Genomic DNA, 16,815 nt, shown 5'->3' on the forward strand with positions numbered 1-16,815 from the left:
CAGTACAGCTGTGCCGCTGTGAAGTCTGTAGTGTAGACATAGCCTCAGTGTCCTTCATGGCATTAGGTGTAAGTGTGCTGCAGGTAGGACAGCCTTTTGGATGAGATCTAAAACAGAGGTCCTGAGCACTAGGGTGTGTCTGCACTGCAGTTGGGAGCAAGCTTCCCAGCTTAGGTAGACAGACCCGCTGCTAGCGCCTCTCAAGCTAGCGGGCAAAAAACAGCTGTGCGGATGTTGTGGCATGGGCGGTAACTCTTGCTGACCACCCAAGTTTGAACCCAAGGGGTGGTGGAAGGAGGGAGAAGGCCAAATCATCCTCTGCAGCCCCTTAAAGGTGCTATAAGTTTGAACCCAAGGGGTCACTTGGGTGGCTAGCCTAAGCCCCTGCATGTGCCACAGCGTCCACGCTGCTGTTTCTAGTGCGGTAGCTCAGAGGGAGCCAGCTGCGAGTCTGTCTTCCTGACCGGGGGGCACGTTCCCAGCTGCAGTATCCACTGCTTACAAGTAGAGGCTTTTTCCTCTTGGTTTCCTAGTCCAGTTCAAACTTGCACAATTATATTCAGCTTCCTCAATTGCTCCACAGTTTATTTAGTTCAGTGTTCTTCACTACACAAGTTTAGCACAGGAAATATTATGTGGTGTTAGATATTAGAGGTGATATTAAACACAGAGAAGGCTGCAGTTCAGTGGTGTGTGTAGTGATTGCTATATATACATTATTTCTAGAGTGCTCTGTGATGAAAGCTGTGAAAACTGAAGGTGTGATGGGGCAAACTCGAGTGGCACTGAAACCCCAGGCACCCGGTCACAGTGCCACTAATTCAGATTTGTAGAGGTTCGGTGTAAGGGAAATAGGTGTCAGGCTGGTGGAGGGGGAGGATACCTAAGGTGGGAACAGGAGGATCAGGCGGTGGTGGAAGGAGGGAGAAGGCCAAATCTTCCTCTGCAGCCCCTTAAAGGTGCTATATAAATGATGGCTGTAGTTAAGGTTGCCAGGTTATGGATTGTTTTAATTATTAAAAAAGGTAAATCTTATAAAGGAGCAGTCAATAAATTTATGACTAGGAAAGTACTTGGGTGAGTAAAAAGTAGCTTTATATTCTAGCATATTATATGCAGCCAATTCACATTTATCAGGTAAATGAAATTTTCTGTTACAACAGTAATTGAAGATTTAAATTGGGCGTGATATGCTGCATTTTTTCACTTAACCGAGCAGGAAAATCTTAAATATAATTCATCGGGATTGTGCTTGTGCTTCTGTTCTGTAGTGCTTTTACAGTAACTAGAAGCACCAGTATTAACATTTGGAAACTGACTGGAATTGCATGATCCTATTCTCTTCCTAAGTGGCTGGGGTTGTCATTACAGCTGGAGACATGTGCTTTGTAGGCATGCAACTGCAGTCCCATGTAGGAGTGTTTGTAGTTTCTGATGGCATATGTAGAGAAAAGGACACAGATTGGGAAGACAGAAAATGAGGGGATTCAGAAGCGAAAGGCTGAGATCCAGTTAAAAAAAAAAAAAATAGAAGGAGTGAGAAGTTGCAAGATAAAGCTGTTAGCCTAAAGTTCTCATTTTGCACCTTTTGTACTAATATTGGGATTATGGGAAGGAGAAGGAAGAAAGGAAATTAAACCTTTGGAAATGTACCAGATTGCTTTTTATTGAATCAGAAGGCTATGTAATACTTCTCTGAATCAGTGCATGCTCCTGTCAGTGTTAATGGATTGGAATATGGCCCGAAGCTTCTAGTCTTTCAGGCTAGACTGTAGACCACCACTTATAAGGTTCTAATGTTTGTATCTACCAGGCTGGTGGACTGGGAGTTCTTTTCGTTGCTGTGCTTCTGCTCAGTAGACAGAAAAAAAGGGTATACTCCTGTTGGTGTGGTTGAGAAGGGCCCAATATAAGTAATCCATATTTACACCTCAGGAAGTTTTTATGAAGCCGATGTTTATTTAAATACAAATCATTGGCAATGTCTCTTCATACAATGCTAAGGTTTGTATTCTAATTCAGCGATGCAGTAATTTAATACAAAAATTGAAAAGCTTTTAGTAGAACTAAGAATTTAGGTATGTTTTGCTGTCAATTCATTCTCTTGACTCTCTGCATTTTACCTCTTTTAGGAAACTGAACCTGAAGTGGTATTTAACTTAGTTTAGTGCATTAAATTAAAGCATTGGGAGTGACAGGGATTGTATTAAGTAACCATGCATCAAGTTGGTGTGTTTAATACCTTAATTGGGTCCTTGAAAGTCAGTGGGGTGTACATATTACATCTTCTTACCTATGTAAACCCTGAAGCATCTGGCAATGCAAGGCTTAGGTTATGTTGTTTAAACATCTTTCTTTGCCTTTCTCCATTTATAATCACAACAAAGATTGGATTAATTTTATACAGAGACTAAAAGAAATTGTCTTGGAACCAAACTGTGTGGAAAAATACCATGCTGGGAGAAAGTTTCGCTTTTTGTGTTGGAAGACACTTATCCCTCTTGAAAGGTCTCCTAATAATACTTTTATTTTACTGTAAAGTAGAACAGTTTTTCATAAAAAACATACTGGGTCAGACCATGGTTCATCTTGCCCAGTATCCTGTCTTCTACAGTGGCCCATACCAGAGCTTTGGGGGAGTGTACAGAACAGGGCAGTTATGGTGATCCACCCCTTTCTTCCACTCTTGGTTTCTGGTAGTTGGAGATTTAGGGTCTCCCTGAGTATGGGGTTGTGTCCCTGTTCTATCTTGGCAATAGTCACTGATGGACCTATCCTTCATGAATTTATTCAGTCCTTTTTTGAACCCAGTTATACTTTTGGCGATTACAATGTCCATGGCAATGAGTTCCATAAGTTAGTTGTGGATTGTGTGAAAAAAGTACATCTTGTTTGTACAAGATCTGTTTCTTGGATGATAAACAGTTAATTTAGAACCCTTCATTGTATATGAATTGTTGGAATTATTTTTTCCAATGTGCATTACTTTGCATTATCAATGTTAAAGTTCATTTGCAATTTTGTTACCCAGTCATCCAGTGTGAGAAGTAGATAAATTTATGGAGGATAGGTCCACCAATGGCTATTAGCTAGGATGGGCAGGGATGGTGTCCCTAAACTCTGTTTGCCAGAAGCTGGAAATGGGCGACGGGATGGATCACTTGGTGATTACCTGCTCTTTTCATTCCCTCTGGGGCACCTGGCATTGGTCACTGTCGGCAGACAGGATACTGGGCTAGATGGACCTTTGGTCTGACCCAGTATGGCCATTCTTATGTTCTAATGTTCTGTAACTCCTTGCAGTCTGCTTTGGTCTTAACTATCTTGAATAATTTTGTTTCATCTGCAAACTATGCCAATTTTCTGTTCACCCCCTTTTCCAGATCATTAATGAATATTGTGAAAACTTGCCGTTATCCCCCTCTTTCAGCTAGTAACTGATCTATGCAAGCACCTTCCCTCTATCCCATGACTACTTAGTTTGCTTAAGAGTCTTTGGTGGGGCACTTGTTAAATCCTTCTGAAAATCCAAGTATGCTATATTAACTGGATGACCCTTGTCCATATATGAACAGCCATACTGGGTCAGAACAATGGTCCATCTAGCCCAGTGTCCTGTCTTCTGACAGTGGCCAATGCCAGGTGCCCCAGAGGGAATGAACAGAACAGGTAATCATCAAGTGATCCATCCCCAGTCACCCATTCCCAGCTTCTGGCAAACAGAGGCTAGGGACACCATCCCTGCCCATCCTGGCTAATAGCCATTGATGAACCTATCCTCCATGAACTTACCTTGCTCTTTTTTGAACCCTGTTAGTCTTGTTAGTCTTGGCCTTCACAACATCCTCCGGCACAGAGTTCCACAGGTTGACTGTGCATTGTGTGAAGAAATACTTCCCTTTGTTTGTTTTAAACCTTCTGTTTATTAATTTCTTTTGGTGACCCCTAGTTCTTGTGTCATGAGGAGGAGTAAATAACACTTCCTTATTTACTTTCTCCACACCAGTCATGTTTTTATAGACCTCTATCATATCCCCCCTTAGTCATCTCTTTTCCAAGCTGAAAAGTCCCAGTCTTATTAATTTCTCGTCATATGGAAGCTGTTCCATACCCCTAATCATTTTTATTTCCCTGTTCTGTACTTTTTCCAATTTCAATATATCTTTTTTGAGAAGGGCAACAAGAGTATGCAAGGTGTGGGTGTACCATGGATTTATATCAAGGCAGTATATTTTCTGTCTTATTATCTATCCCTTTTCTAATGATTCCCAATATTCTGTTCGCTTTTTTGAATTCTGCTGCTCATTCAGTGGATGTTTTCAGAGAACTATCCGCAGTGACTACAAGGTCTCTTTCTTGAATGGTAACAGCTAATTTAGACCCCATCATTTTATATGTAGAGTTGGGATTATGTTTTCCAATGTGTATTACTTTTCATTTATCAGCATTGAATTTCATCTGACATTTTGCCAGGTCACCCCAGTTTTGCGATGCTTGTTGATTCCTTCAGAGAATTCTTATAGGTTGGTGAGGCATAATTTCCCTTTACAGAATCCATGTTCATCCCCAACAAATAGTGTTTATCCATGTCTCTGATCATGGTGGTATTTACTATAGTTTCTACATTTTGCCCAGTGCCGAAGTCAGGCTCACCGGCCTGTAATTGCCAGGATCTCCTGGCATTACATTAGCTACTTTCCAGTTTGCAGTTAGTAGTTCTGCAATTTCAGATTTGAGTTCTTTTGGAACCCTTGGGTGAATACCATCTGGGGCATATTTCTGTTTAGTTTATCAGTTTGTTGTAAAACCTCTTCTGTTCACACATCAGTTTGACAGTGTGTAAGATTTGTCACCCAAAAAGAAAAGCTCTCATGGCCCCCACCTCCTCTGTGGTGAGGACTGACGCAAGAATTCATTTACCTTCTCTGCAATGGCCTTGTCTTCTAGGAGTGCTCCTTTAATACCTTCGTCATCTAGCGGCCCCACTGCTTGTTTGGCCGGCTTTCTGCCTTTGATATCCTTAAAAATTAAAAAAATTACTGTTAGTTTTTGCATCTTTAGCCAGTTGCTTCGCCAATTCTTTCTTGTCTTGTTTTATTAAACATTTACATTTTACTTGCCAGAGTTTGTGCTCCTTCCTATTTTCCTCATTACAATCTGACTTATGTAGACTTCTAGCATTTATATATAAGCCCTTGTACATATTGTCAGTATTTAGTTGCTTTCATGAGTTATGTTTAAATTGGACTTTTATGTTTGGCTGTTCCTCACCACTAGCTTCTACCTGTACTTTAACAACTACTTTCCGATTCTGTACATTAGGCTATAGAGTTCACCTTTTAATAAATTCATCCCTAAGGGATGTGGTCCTCCATGCTTGTCAGCTTTTCCCCAGTCCTTAGTTTAATAAATCCTCTACAGCCTTTTTAATTTTACATGCCAACAGTCTGGTTCCATTTTGGTTAAGGTGCAGCTTATGCTTCCTCTGTGGGCCTCTCCTTCCCCAGAAGGTTCCCCAGTTCTTAATAAGCCTAAATTTGTCCTCCCCTCACCAATGTCTCTTCTATGCATTTAGACCTGGTAGTTCTGCCTGTCTTTCTGGCCCTGCATGTGGAACTGGAAGCATTTCAGAGAATGCTACCATGTAGGTCCTGAACTTAAATCTCTTAGGACATCCAGTGTTCTCATCACACTTAGATTTTGTCCAAGATTTAGGTATCTTGATTTACTCCTACAAAAATACTTAGTCAGACAAGCGTCGTATGAAGCCTTGCTACATGAATTCCTTACGTGTTTGAAGGCTATGGTGAGATACAGGATCAGGTGTGCAGAATCTCTAGCCTTGTATCCTGTCCCCCACTCTTCAGGAGAGTTTGGGGGCAACCTACAGCTGTGGAAGTTATTCCTTGGGCTCTGTTTCCTGTGCCCAGATAAATGCTGAGGAGAGAATTTTCACCGAGATGATTTTCTAATGAGACCATGGTGTTTTAGCAAAGCTTTATATAGAATCCTACTTTCTCTCAAGAAATAAAAATTGGGAATGACTATATAGATAGCAACTAATACGGGAGTATGAAATTTAAATGTTACTTTATGCTCCAGATAACAGTGCCGTTGCCAGTAGACCACCTAATTATATGTCAGTTCCTGTTTTATCAGTATGATATGCAGTGGCAATAGCTCAAGCAAAATCCTTACGCCAAAACTATCTCTGTATGGCAGCATTAATGCTGTCAAAATAGCTTCTTTTCTTTCTTTATCATCTCATTTCTCATAACCTTTAAAACCCTGTTTTTAGTTTAAAAAAACATATGAAAATTTCAATAACATTGTCCTTAACCAATAATATATATGAAAATAGCAAAGTGGGGATTTCTTGTGAACATAGTTATTAATGAAAGTTAGATCCTTAATTTAAATGTGAACCAATTTTGAAATTGGTTTGAAAGATTTTTGACAAAACAGTGACAATGAATCTTCAATGAGTTAAGGGACAAGTTGTAATCTTCAAGGATGCTGGCTGGAATGAAATCTGTGGTGTGCTGTATGCTTCTAACACACACAAAAAAGTCCCAAACCCCAATAACCATTCAGGCCTGTTTGTTATTTTTTTAGCTTGCTGATTTGGAGACCTTTAAGAGGGGAGATTGTTTGAGTAATCTAATGAAGATGATGAAAGATGCCCTAGTGGTAATGTTAGTTTTGCATCCAGTGCTGCATGCTTTGTGTTCTGGCTTCAGTGTGAAAAATGGCTTTATGCTGCAGTACAATGTCACTGATGCATGATCTGGGTCATAGTCTTCTAATGGCAGAATAGGGTCACAAACCTGTCTCAGTCTGACACAGCCTTGGGATGGGAATTCCAGTTAATGTTTCATTCCTTTCCTCTTAGGATATAAATGGAGAACACATACTTGGGTGAGGAGAGATTCAAGGGGTTTTGATAATAGCTTATAATGTGCTTTCAAAAATCTGCTAGAAACGATTCCTGCATTGGCAAGGGAATGATCTTAGATACTTTAATTATCAGGTTTAGGTATGGGACAGTTTTACTTGTTCATTGACAGAAACAGAGCACTTCATTTTCTAAATTCCCTTTTTTTTTTTTAACCTTAAGTCAGCAGGAAAAGTCTGTTAACACACCACTTAAATGCAGGATTGAGATGGGGGTTATGCTGCTCAGATTGTCTTAAGGGAGAGAGTGGTGTTGCAATAGGCAACAGGAATCAAAACTCCATGGCTCTGTTCCCAGTTCTGTCATTAACCCATTTTAGAGAGACTAGGTGAATGAGATACCTTTTACTGGACCAACCTCTGTTGGTATTATTTCACCTGCCTTGTCTCTCCCATATCCTGGGACCGACAGGGCTATAGCTACACTGCATATTGACCCACTTTGGAATTTAATCAAGGCACATTTTCTGTGCCTAACAACATCTTTATAAAATGGATATAGCCTGGAATCTCACAGGGTGATGAGACTTCATTTTGTCAGAGCACTTGGACTTCCATTCAAACGAGGCACTCAAGCACAAGCTTAAGTGCCTTGCTGAATTAGGACCTTGAAGAACTTCATTAGAAAGATGCTGGAGGTGTAAAATGTTAAAATCAAAGACCAGTTCTTCAGGCAAGAGGAAGCCTTTGTGCATGTAAAAGGGTGATCCATCAATCCTTTTGTCATTTGTCGTAGGTAGGTGCCAATACACTTCAGGAGAGAAATCAGCTTGTAGCTGTTACTGTGGAGGAAACACTTAAACGATTCTTCAACTCCTGTCAAAACTTTAACCATAATCTAGTTAGAACTATTTTCTATTAATGCTTTTTTTGTTATGATATGAAACTGTAGGTGATAATTTGCAGAAACTTTTTTTATATAGCACAAAAACAGACCTATTTGGTAAATGAAAACTGCTTACATGAAACAACTTGGCTAGTTCAACTCTTACTACATGTTGGCAACAATCAGTTACAAATCATGTGGTGGCTTATACTCAGTCCAGATTTGCATATAATGCCAGCTTATTTTTCTGTAGCATGATAATGTGTAATTATCACAGTGTTTATCTTTGTAACAAGTATTACAATATACTATTGTATTCAGAGAACATTCAATTGATGTTACATTTTTTGTTCTAGATGACTTTTCACTCCTTTTCTGGAATATTTTTCCAGATGTCTAATGAGAGCTAATAAATTAAAGAAATCGTGCATTTAATTTATCTAGGTATTTTTATTGCAAGACAAGAGGATATGTTTTAGAAGCTTTTATTTTTCTGTAAAAGGACTTCTTGATATCAAAGTTAAGGCTGCTAAATCTTCCTGCTCATCTTTCTTGATTTATAATTTCTTTTTCTTAATACAGTTACAGATGTAGAACTAAAACGTCTGAGAGATGCTTTCAAGAGAACTTGTGGACTCTCCTGTTACATGAGCCAGCAGTGCTTCATTAGGGAAGTGCTTGGTGATGGAGTGCCTCCAAAAGTTGCAGAGGTAATTATATCTATCTGTATTTATATATTTACTGTTTTCCTTCAAGGATGTATGTATGTAATTGTGATGAGCATGCCATTTTTAATACAGCTTTACAGCTCACTTTTTCTGGCTGGGGACAATTAGCCAAAATTCTGGTCAGATACTATTAATGTTGTTGCTTAATCAAGACAGAGCAATAGCTGTCAAATGACAGTGAGGTGCTTCTCCACCCACAGTTGGCAGCCTGAGATTGGCTTGGGGAAACGGAATGGAGAGGCATACCTTCTTCTCTTAGAGAAAGAGTCAAAATCCTAGGCTGATGTTGATTTGAGGTGGGAGCTGGATTCTGTAGAGTTATCATGACAGGGTGGGGCTTTCTTTGTTTTTAAAGGTACCAATAGTTCTGTTACTGTAGAATTCTACTGACAATTTAAGTGTCTTAAAACATTGTAAATGAAATAGGATTGCTTAACTGTATTTGTAAAGACTCCTACATAATGCAGGAAAACAGCCAGAAACAAAATGTGCGCCATATATAAAAATATTTGTGTGTGTGTGTGTGTGTGTAATAAATAAAATAACCCTCAAAACACCATGCTGCCATCTTGTGCATTAATATGCATATTCAGAAAAATGTTTTATTTGTCAGTGTTGATGTGATTGGAGAGAGAAATTAATAAAATACTGAATGCTGGAGGGAAAAGAACAAAGAATAAGATTAGCCAGAACTTTAAACTGAGATCTTGCTCCTTGTCATTCCTAATCCTATATTTATATTCTCTTCAGTGTTGCTGACCTTGTACACAGTACATAAATCTAATTTTTTAAAAAGATAATCCTAGAAATGTAGGGGTGGAAGGGATCTCAAGTTCATCAAATTTGGCCCCTTGGGCTGAGGTAGGACCAGGTAAACCTACACCATCCCTGACAGGTATTTATCTAACCGGTTCTTAAAAAACGCCAATCATGAAGGCTTAGCTTAACTACCCTTATATTTAGAAAGTTTTTCTTAATAGCTAACCTAAATCTTTGTTGCTGCAGATTAAGCCCATTACTTCTTGTCCTACCTTACGTGGACACAGAGAACAAGTGATCAAAGTCCACTTTATAACAGCCCTTAACATAATGGAAGACTGTTATCACAGACTTCTTTTCTCAAGACTAAGCATACCCAGTTTTTCTAACCTTTTCTCATAGGTCAGGATTTCTAAACCTTTTATCACTTTTGTTGTTCTCCTCTGGACTCTCCAATTAGTCCACATTTGTCTAATTTGTCCACAACGTGTGGTGCCCAGAATTGGACACAGTCAGTATTCCAGCTAAGTCCTCACAAGTGCTTACTAGACTGGAACAATTACCACCCATGACTTACATATGAGAGACCTATTAATACACCCCAGAATGTTAGCCTTTTTCTTTCAACGGCATCACATTGTTGATTTGAAATGTGTTCAAATATAGCCCCCAGATCCTTTTCAGCAATACTATCTCCTAGCCAGTTACTCCTTATTTTATAGTTGTGTTTTTGGTTTTTCCTTCCTAAGAGGAGTACAGTAAAAGGTGTGTTATCTGGCCCTGTACCAATTGGAAAGCTCTATAAACCGGCATTTTTAATCTTCATAGAAAGTCCGGTTTATAATCCGGTTGGCGTGGGGCCAGCAGGTTCCCTACCTGGCTCTGCGTTGCTCCCCGCAAGCGGCGACCTGTCCTTGCTGATCCTAGGCAGAGGCGCGGCTAGGCGGCTCTGCATGCTGCCTCCGCCCGCAAGCGCCGCCTCCTCAGCTCCCATTGACCACGGTTCCTGGCTAATGGGAGCTGTGGAGCCAGTTCTCGGGGCTGGGCGGGGGCAACATGCAGAGCCTCCTGCTGCGCCTCTGCCTAGGAGCAGCCGGGACAGGTCGCCACTTGTGGGGAGCCGCCCGAGGTGAGTGCCTCCCAGATCAAGCACCCCGACCCCCCTCTCCCATGCCCCAACCCCCTGCTCTTGAGCCCCCTTCCGCACTCAGACTCCCTCCCGCGCCCCAACCCCACACTCCTTCCTGCACCCAAATACCCTCCCTCTTTGTTAACTGGCATTTTTCACTTATCAGCACCCCCAGATCCCCCAATATGCTGGATAAAACAGCTTTTACTGTACTTTGCACTTGTTTTTATTGAATTTTTGTTGATTTCAGCCCAGTTCTCTAATTTGTCAGTGTCATTTTAAGTTCTTATCCTGTCCTCCAAAGTGCTTGCAACCTCCCTCCCAGTTTGTTGTCCTCTGCAGATTTTATAAGCATACTCTTCACTCCATTACCAAGTCATTAATGAAAACATTGAGTAGTCCCAGACTCAGGACTGACTGCTGTATGACCCGCACTCCCAGTTTGACCGCAAGCCATTGATAACTACTCTGAGTACAGTCTTTCAATCAGTTGTACACCCTTTATAGTAATTTCTTCTAGATCGCATTTCCCTAGTTGGCTTATGAGAATGTCGCATCGAACTGTCAAAAGTGTAAATCAAGTTATATCACATCTTTGACTTAGTGGATAAGCAGGAAGTAGTAGAAGTAAATTAGGGTGATTTCTAGTATGTTTCCAAGTATCAAAATTACGTTGACTGGTCTAAAATTTCCCAGGTTCTCTGTTCCCCTTTTTAACAATGGGTGCTATTCTCTTGTCCTCCATGAGTTCTTGAAGATCATTGCTAATGGTTCTGAGATTGCTTCAGCCAGTTCCTAAAGTACCTTAAGAGGAGTTTTATCAGGCCCTGCCAATGTGAATTGATCTAATTTACCTAAATGTTCTTTAACCTGTTCTTTTCTTTATTTTGGCTTGTGTTCCTTCCCCCTTGTTGTTAATGCTCACCAGATAATCAACACAATATTAACATTTTCTGTGAAGCCTGAAGCAAAATGGTCATTAAACAACCGAGCCTTCTTGATGTCATCAATTACTAGCTCTCCTTACCCTCCAACTAGAGGACCTATGCGTTCGTCTGTCTGTGTTGTAATACATATATGGGAAATATTTAATGCAAAAGGTTTATTAACCTTGTAAAGTGTGACAGGTTTTTCTGAAACAGATGATGAAAGCATGGACTATTTTATTCAATTTTATGATATAGTTGGACATTTCGTATGCAAATTGTTAAATGTTAAAGAGGAAATAGCTACGTACATGCTAGCGCACGTTAAATTTAAATAAAATGTTTTTGTATGACTTACTCTTCATTTGAAATATCTCTCTAATCTTAACTTCCAAATATATATGGTCAGGATGCTTGGGCTATTAATAGCCTATAAAGTGATTGGATAGGAACAAAAATGTATCTTGTCCTATGAGTTATTGGACTGGAATAATATTCCTAAAATTGCACTGTGAGACTGGGCCTCTCATCTCCCTTTACAGCGCAGTGTTAGGGATTGTGGTGCTTTAGTGATGAGACACGTGATCACAGATGGCAGTGGATTTTGTTTCCAAATAATGTCTGCTGGTTGTCTTCTGTTTTTTAAATCTTTGCTCACTGGCAGAAACAGCATCATGGTTATCTTATTTTAACTTGCCCCTCACCTGACAGCAAGTCTCAGATTTCAATCAAGGAACCAAGATGAATGCAAGAGCCAGGATTATGTTGGCTAACTTGACATCACAAATGCTGAGACCGTGACATCTCAAAACTATGTAGCATTAAAATGTCCAAATATGCCTAATAATTGTCAGTCAGGCAATATACTTTAGGTAATACACTTCACATCTCTGTGAACTGAATACCTTGATTAGATTCTTCAAACAAAACCAGGGCCCGGTTAAACCCATATTTTAAAGAAGATATCCCTTGTCTTGGATGGCTTGGGAAGTGGGGAAGGCAAGCAAAACCATTAGTTACTCGAAGCTCTGTTCTGAGACCTCTAATCTTTAACCATTGTTATAAATGATGTTAAGGCTCAGATCGGTACTTTGGCTATTACTCCACTAGCACAAATAACAGAAGTTGTATAATTGCTCTCTAAAGGTTCTAACCCATCTGATGAACCATGTGGATCGCCAGATAATCCCATATGCCAGAATTTGTGTTTTCAGTTTGATATTTTAAAAACCTAGGGAATGACACCTGAAAACCTTCTTTAAAAACACTATAAAGGTTGCAAAGTCAAGCACTCAGTAGTTGGGAAATACCAGAATTAAGGTTGCCTGTGCAACTAAATAATGCTAAGATTAAAAACCAGAGCAAAGACAATCAAATTATTTAGCAGTTTACAACAGGAACAATAAATTATTCAAATGATTCCAAGTGTGTGACTTAAAAAAAAAAAAATTGTTAGTGTTAGAAATGCAGCTTTTTCATAATTGAGAGTAGAGCAGTTCAATGGCAATTGTTACACAATATATTTTAAAATATTTGAGTAGAACAGAGAAGATACAGTGTATTAATTGAGTAGTTCTATGAAATTACATCTGGCTGGATTTCTTCTGGCCCAATAGCTTTGCTTTTTGGTACTGCATTAGCCGTTAAATAAATACTGTCGTAAATACTAATAAACTAAAATTCACAGGTAGTCAGGTTGAATAGAACACTGTTTTTCTCAGTTAAACAGTTGACATAGTATGTTTAACAATGTTTGTCCATGATTAGTATTTATTTTTTTCCTTCTTTCTTGAAAGTGCTGTATGTAGCATGTCCATGATCAAATACGGTGTCAATTTTGCTGGATGTCATTCCACTATACACCGGCCATAGAATTAACAGGCCTGTTCATATGGCATCAGCCCACAGTGTGTCTCACTGACAGTCTTATACCAATGTACACACCTGAAACGTGAGCCTAATTTTTTATTGATTCCTAGGAAACCTCATCACCTGTTCAGGGATGTCTTGTTAGCAACTACCATGTGACGTTTTAGATGTCAAATGACACCCTCGTTCATTAAAACCTTGCATAAGAAGCTTAAAACAAACTTCCCATCCCATTGTAGTTTGTTTGACAAACTTAAGTTTGCACCCAATATAGGATCCTCTTCTTGGCTCTTATTGAACTTACACGGTACGCTCAATGTTTTAGTCTAGTTCTTAGTGTGTTAAACCTTTTGATTAAAAGTTGTCCAGGAGTTAAATTTTTCTAATGCATTACTTCTTTGCCAGCAATGAATACAACCAAACAACCAAAAATATTAAGTAATAAAAATATTACTGGGGAGATGTGATAGGAAAGGTGCCATTTCCATTAGGAGTGGATATTAGACCTCATATTCAGACTACACTCATTCTGAAAGTCATATGACTTCTGATATTGGTTAGGTGCATTCACTAGTGGTTTAAAAAAACCCCAGCAATCTCATAAATAGCATACTGTCAGGGCTATTCCATGATTTGTAAAATGTTTTTGCCTTTCTGAAACCATCCAGAGACTATAACCTACAATACGGTATACTGGCCAGTACTAATTGTTGGAGCCAGAAAGTACTAACTTGGAAAAAAAAATCTGAGTTTCAACCTTCAGTTCTTTCCTCATTACTGCTGATAACCCATACAGCCTGAGCTGGGATGTTCCAAACACTGCACCATGGTACCACTAAAAAAATTAGTAACAAAGATCTGAAGAGAGTCATCTCTCTGGCTATATGATAAACAAGTTGTTTGACCCTCATCGACTGAGTCAGTAAGAAGAAAAAAAAAAAAAAGGGGGGGGGGGGGGGACAAAAATTCTTACACTTAACTGAAAAAGCATCTTATAGAAAAGCAAAAATTGAACCTTGAAAGTGAGAATGTTACTTCTGCTCATAGACAAAATCTCCTATTTTTCATTTTATTTTGTTTAAGCTATACAGTACTAGAAAAATTTTGCCGGAGGGGACGAAGGAGGAGAGCTAGTCTTCTCTCACCTTCCTGGTTTTCTCAGAAAACTACAGAAAAGATCACAGATAAATGGGATTTGGTTTGCAAAAATATTATTTAGTTACAGGGTTCTGCTGCACTCATTTAAGAGGTGTAATCTCCAATATACCATACAAGGTTTTGTTAAAATAGCAGTTAAAACAAACACCTGAAGTTTTAGTTTACACAGACTTGTTACAAGAAACTGAAATAAATTATTGTCACTTGATCTGGATATGAAATAGCTTCCGTATGGGATCTCTTGGAAATGTGAACATTGTGTATTCTTAAATACCAAATTATTACTCCTATTCTGAAAACACATATTTAAAATTGTGACTAGAGGGTCATACACTTCATTGCGTACGTAGGCTAAGCTGGCAGGTGGTGGCATGAATGCAGTTCCTATCACTGAACCTGTAGCAATTTCAGAGGATAATGCCACTAAACCAAAATATTATTATTGTTGTTGTTGTTGAAGTCGCACCACTTCTTTTGTTTTTCTTAATTCAATCAGAAGGGTTCTTTGATGGCTAGAATGTTTCCAGAAACTTTGGAATTGATTGGCTGTGGTCTTTGAAAGTTGTCGTGATACAGATAGTTAAACAGAGACATACCATTGATTGGAATGTTAGGCCTCATTTTGCTCAGCCAACGATAAAATAAATGCTGTTGAAGTAAGCAGATTGATATCTAATCACAGGTTATTTACTAGGGAGTTTGAGCAAACACTGCTCTAGATGTCCACTACACCAACTGGCATAGTGAACCATCTTTGGAGAAACAGACTACTCTGTAAAATAAAACGATAATTAACTCTAATGAAGTGAGTCTCAGTGCAGATATTTAAAATTCCTTTCAGTCTAACATATGTAACTATATTTTGTAGACTGACATAACTTAATCCCAGCATATTATATTCCTGTTTTGTTTGTCTTGTTGAAATGTTGTTGGAAATATAACTACCCTAACCATGAACTACACGAATCTGCTTGTTGTCTGATTTTTAAACCCTTAAAAGTAGGCCGTTCTAAATTGTTAGAAAATCAGAAGCGATGCTTCGCCCCAGTGTAACTTGCTTTTTGGTTAAGAAAGTTTAACTAACATTGTAGCAAGCTAGTTACTACTCGCATGGTTTCAGATTAAAATAATTTGCCAACCACATAGGGCTAGATCATTGCCTTCTTTAAGAGATATCCCGTGATAATTTAATTTACTACTAGAAATCTGTGAGTTTGTGTCAATCACATCTCTGCTGTAGTGAGACAGGAGGAACCTCTTCACATAAACGTTGGGGATGTTGAGGTCCAGGGCTGTGACTGTGTGTGAGAAATTTTGTCCTTAATGCTGGGGATTCTGACCAGGCTTGCTAACCTCCAAGTGCCCTGCTCTGATGACGTAGCTAGCTCATGTGGCATTTTGTCATTCTCTCCTTCTCTCATGCTCACTGTGACAATTTATTTGTGCTGCAGTAGTGCCTCAGACCCAATGGTGCTAGGCTCTGTCCAAACACAGAACAAAAAGACGATTCTTGCCCCCAAAGGTCTTAGAATCTAAGTAAAGCCAAGAGACAACAGATGGACAGATGAGGAAGCACAAGGAAACAATGAGAATATTAGTCAGCATGATAGGCAGTGATCTCCGCATATCAGAGGCCTAATCAATGTCAAGTTTTTGGTAGGCATCATGCATGGCAAAGAAGAGTTTTAGGGAGGGATTAAAGGAGGTTAATGGGGTAGTTGGGAGGAGCTCTCTGAAAACAGCCACACAGGTATGGAGGACATCATGGGAGAAAGCACAACAATGTATGTTTGAAAATTTAAGTGGGTGATGGAGGTTGGCATCGTGTGCTGATTGGAGGCAGGAATCGACATTTCACTAACAAATGAAAGATGGTAGGTAGAGAGAGGGTAGGCTGTGAGGTGCCTTGAAAGTGAAGATAAGCAGCTTATGTTTGATGCTGTAATAAAAGAAAGGGAGCCAGTGGAGGGATAAAAAGAAAGGAGTAGGTGGTGAAGGTGACAGGCTAGGGAAATGATTTTTCCAGCAGTATTCTTAATGGATACAGATGAGGCAAGACTGTTTGTCAAGACCTGAGAAGGGATGTTGTGACTGCACTCCTACGGAGGTTAAAAGCTGCCTAGATTACAGAATGTTATTGAATGTGAACACAGTTATGAAACATTGACTTAGCTGACACGCCGATGACCATGGTTTACTCCTCAACATAGATCAGGACAAATTGTGTTTAGAATAACATCAGTGAACCGTGATTGACAGGTCTACGCTAACTGGTAAGCCATAGTCAACATTGTCAGCTGAAAAAACAACAAGGAGTCTGGTGGCACCTTAAAGACTAACAGATTTATTTGGGCATAAGCTTTCTTGAGTAAAAACCTCACTTCTTCAGATGCATAGAGTGACACCATGCAAGGCACTAAATTTAGCCATATGGAGTGGAAATCCATCAACCTCAACTTTCACTCT

At 39.4% G+C, this 16,815-nt stretch overlaps 1 protein-coding gene across 4 annotated transcripts in view; it reads left to right on the plus strand.

Annotated features, from left to right (window-relative positions):
- USP32 (ubiquitin specific peptidase 32) overlaps nt 1–16,815 on the plus strand; it is a 147,528-nt gene that overhangs the window by 24,603 nt on the left and 106,110 nt on the right. For 3 of the 4 annotated variants that reach the window (XM_054008217.1, XM_054008219.1, XM_054008220.1), the window contains exon 2: nt 8,363–8,490. In XM_054008217.1, coding sequence (XP_053864192.1) covers nt 8,363–8,490 — 128 coding nt within the window. The remainder of the gene's footprint in view (nt 1–8,362; nt 8,491–16,815) is intronic. The other variant, XM_054008218.1, reaches the window with a different exon arrangement.

Source organism: Malaclemys terrapin, chromosome 18 (assembly GCF_027887155.1).
Source record: "Malaclemys terrapin pileata isolate rMalTer1 chromosome 18, rMalTer1.hap1, whole genome shotgun sequence".
NCBI lineage: Eukaryota > Metazoa > Chordata > Testudines > Emydidae > Malaclemys > Malaclemys terrapin.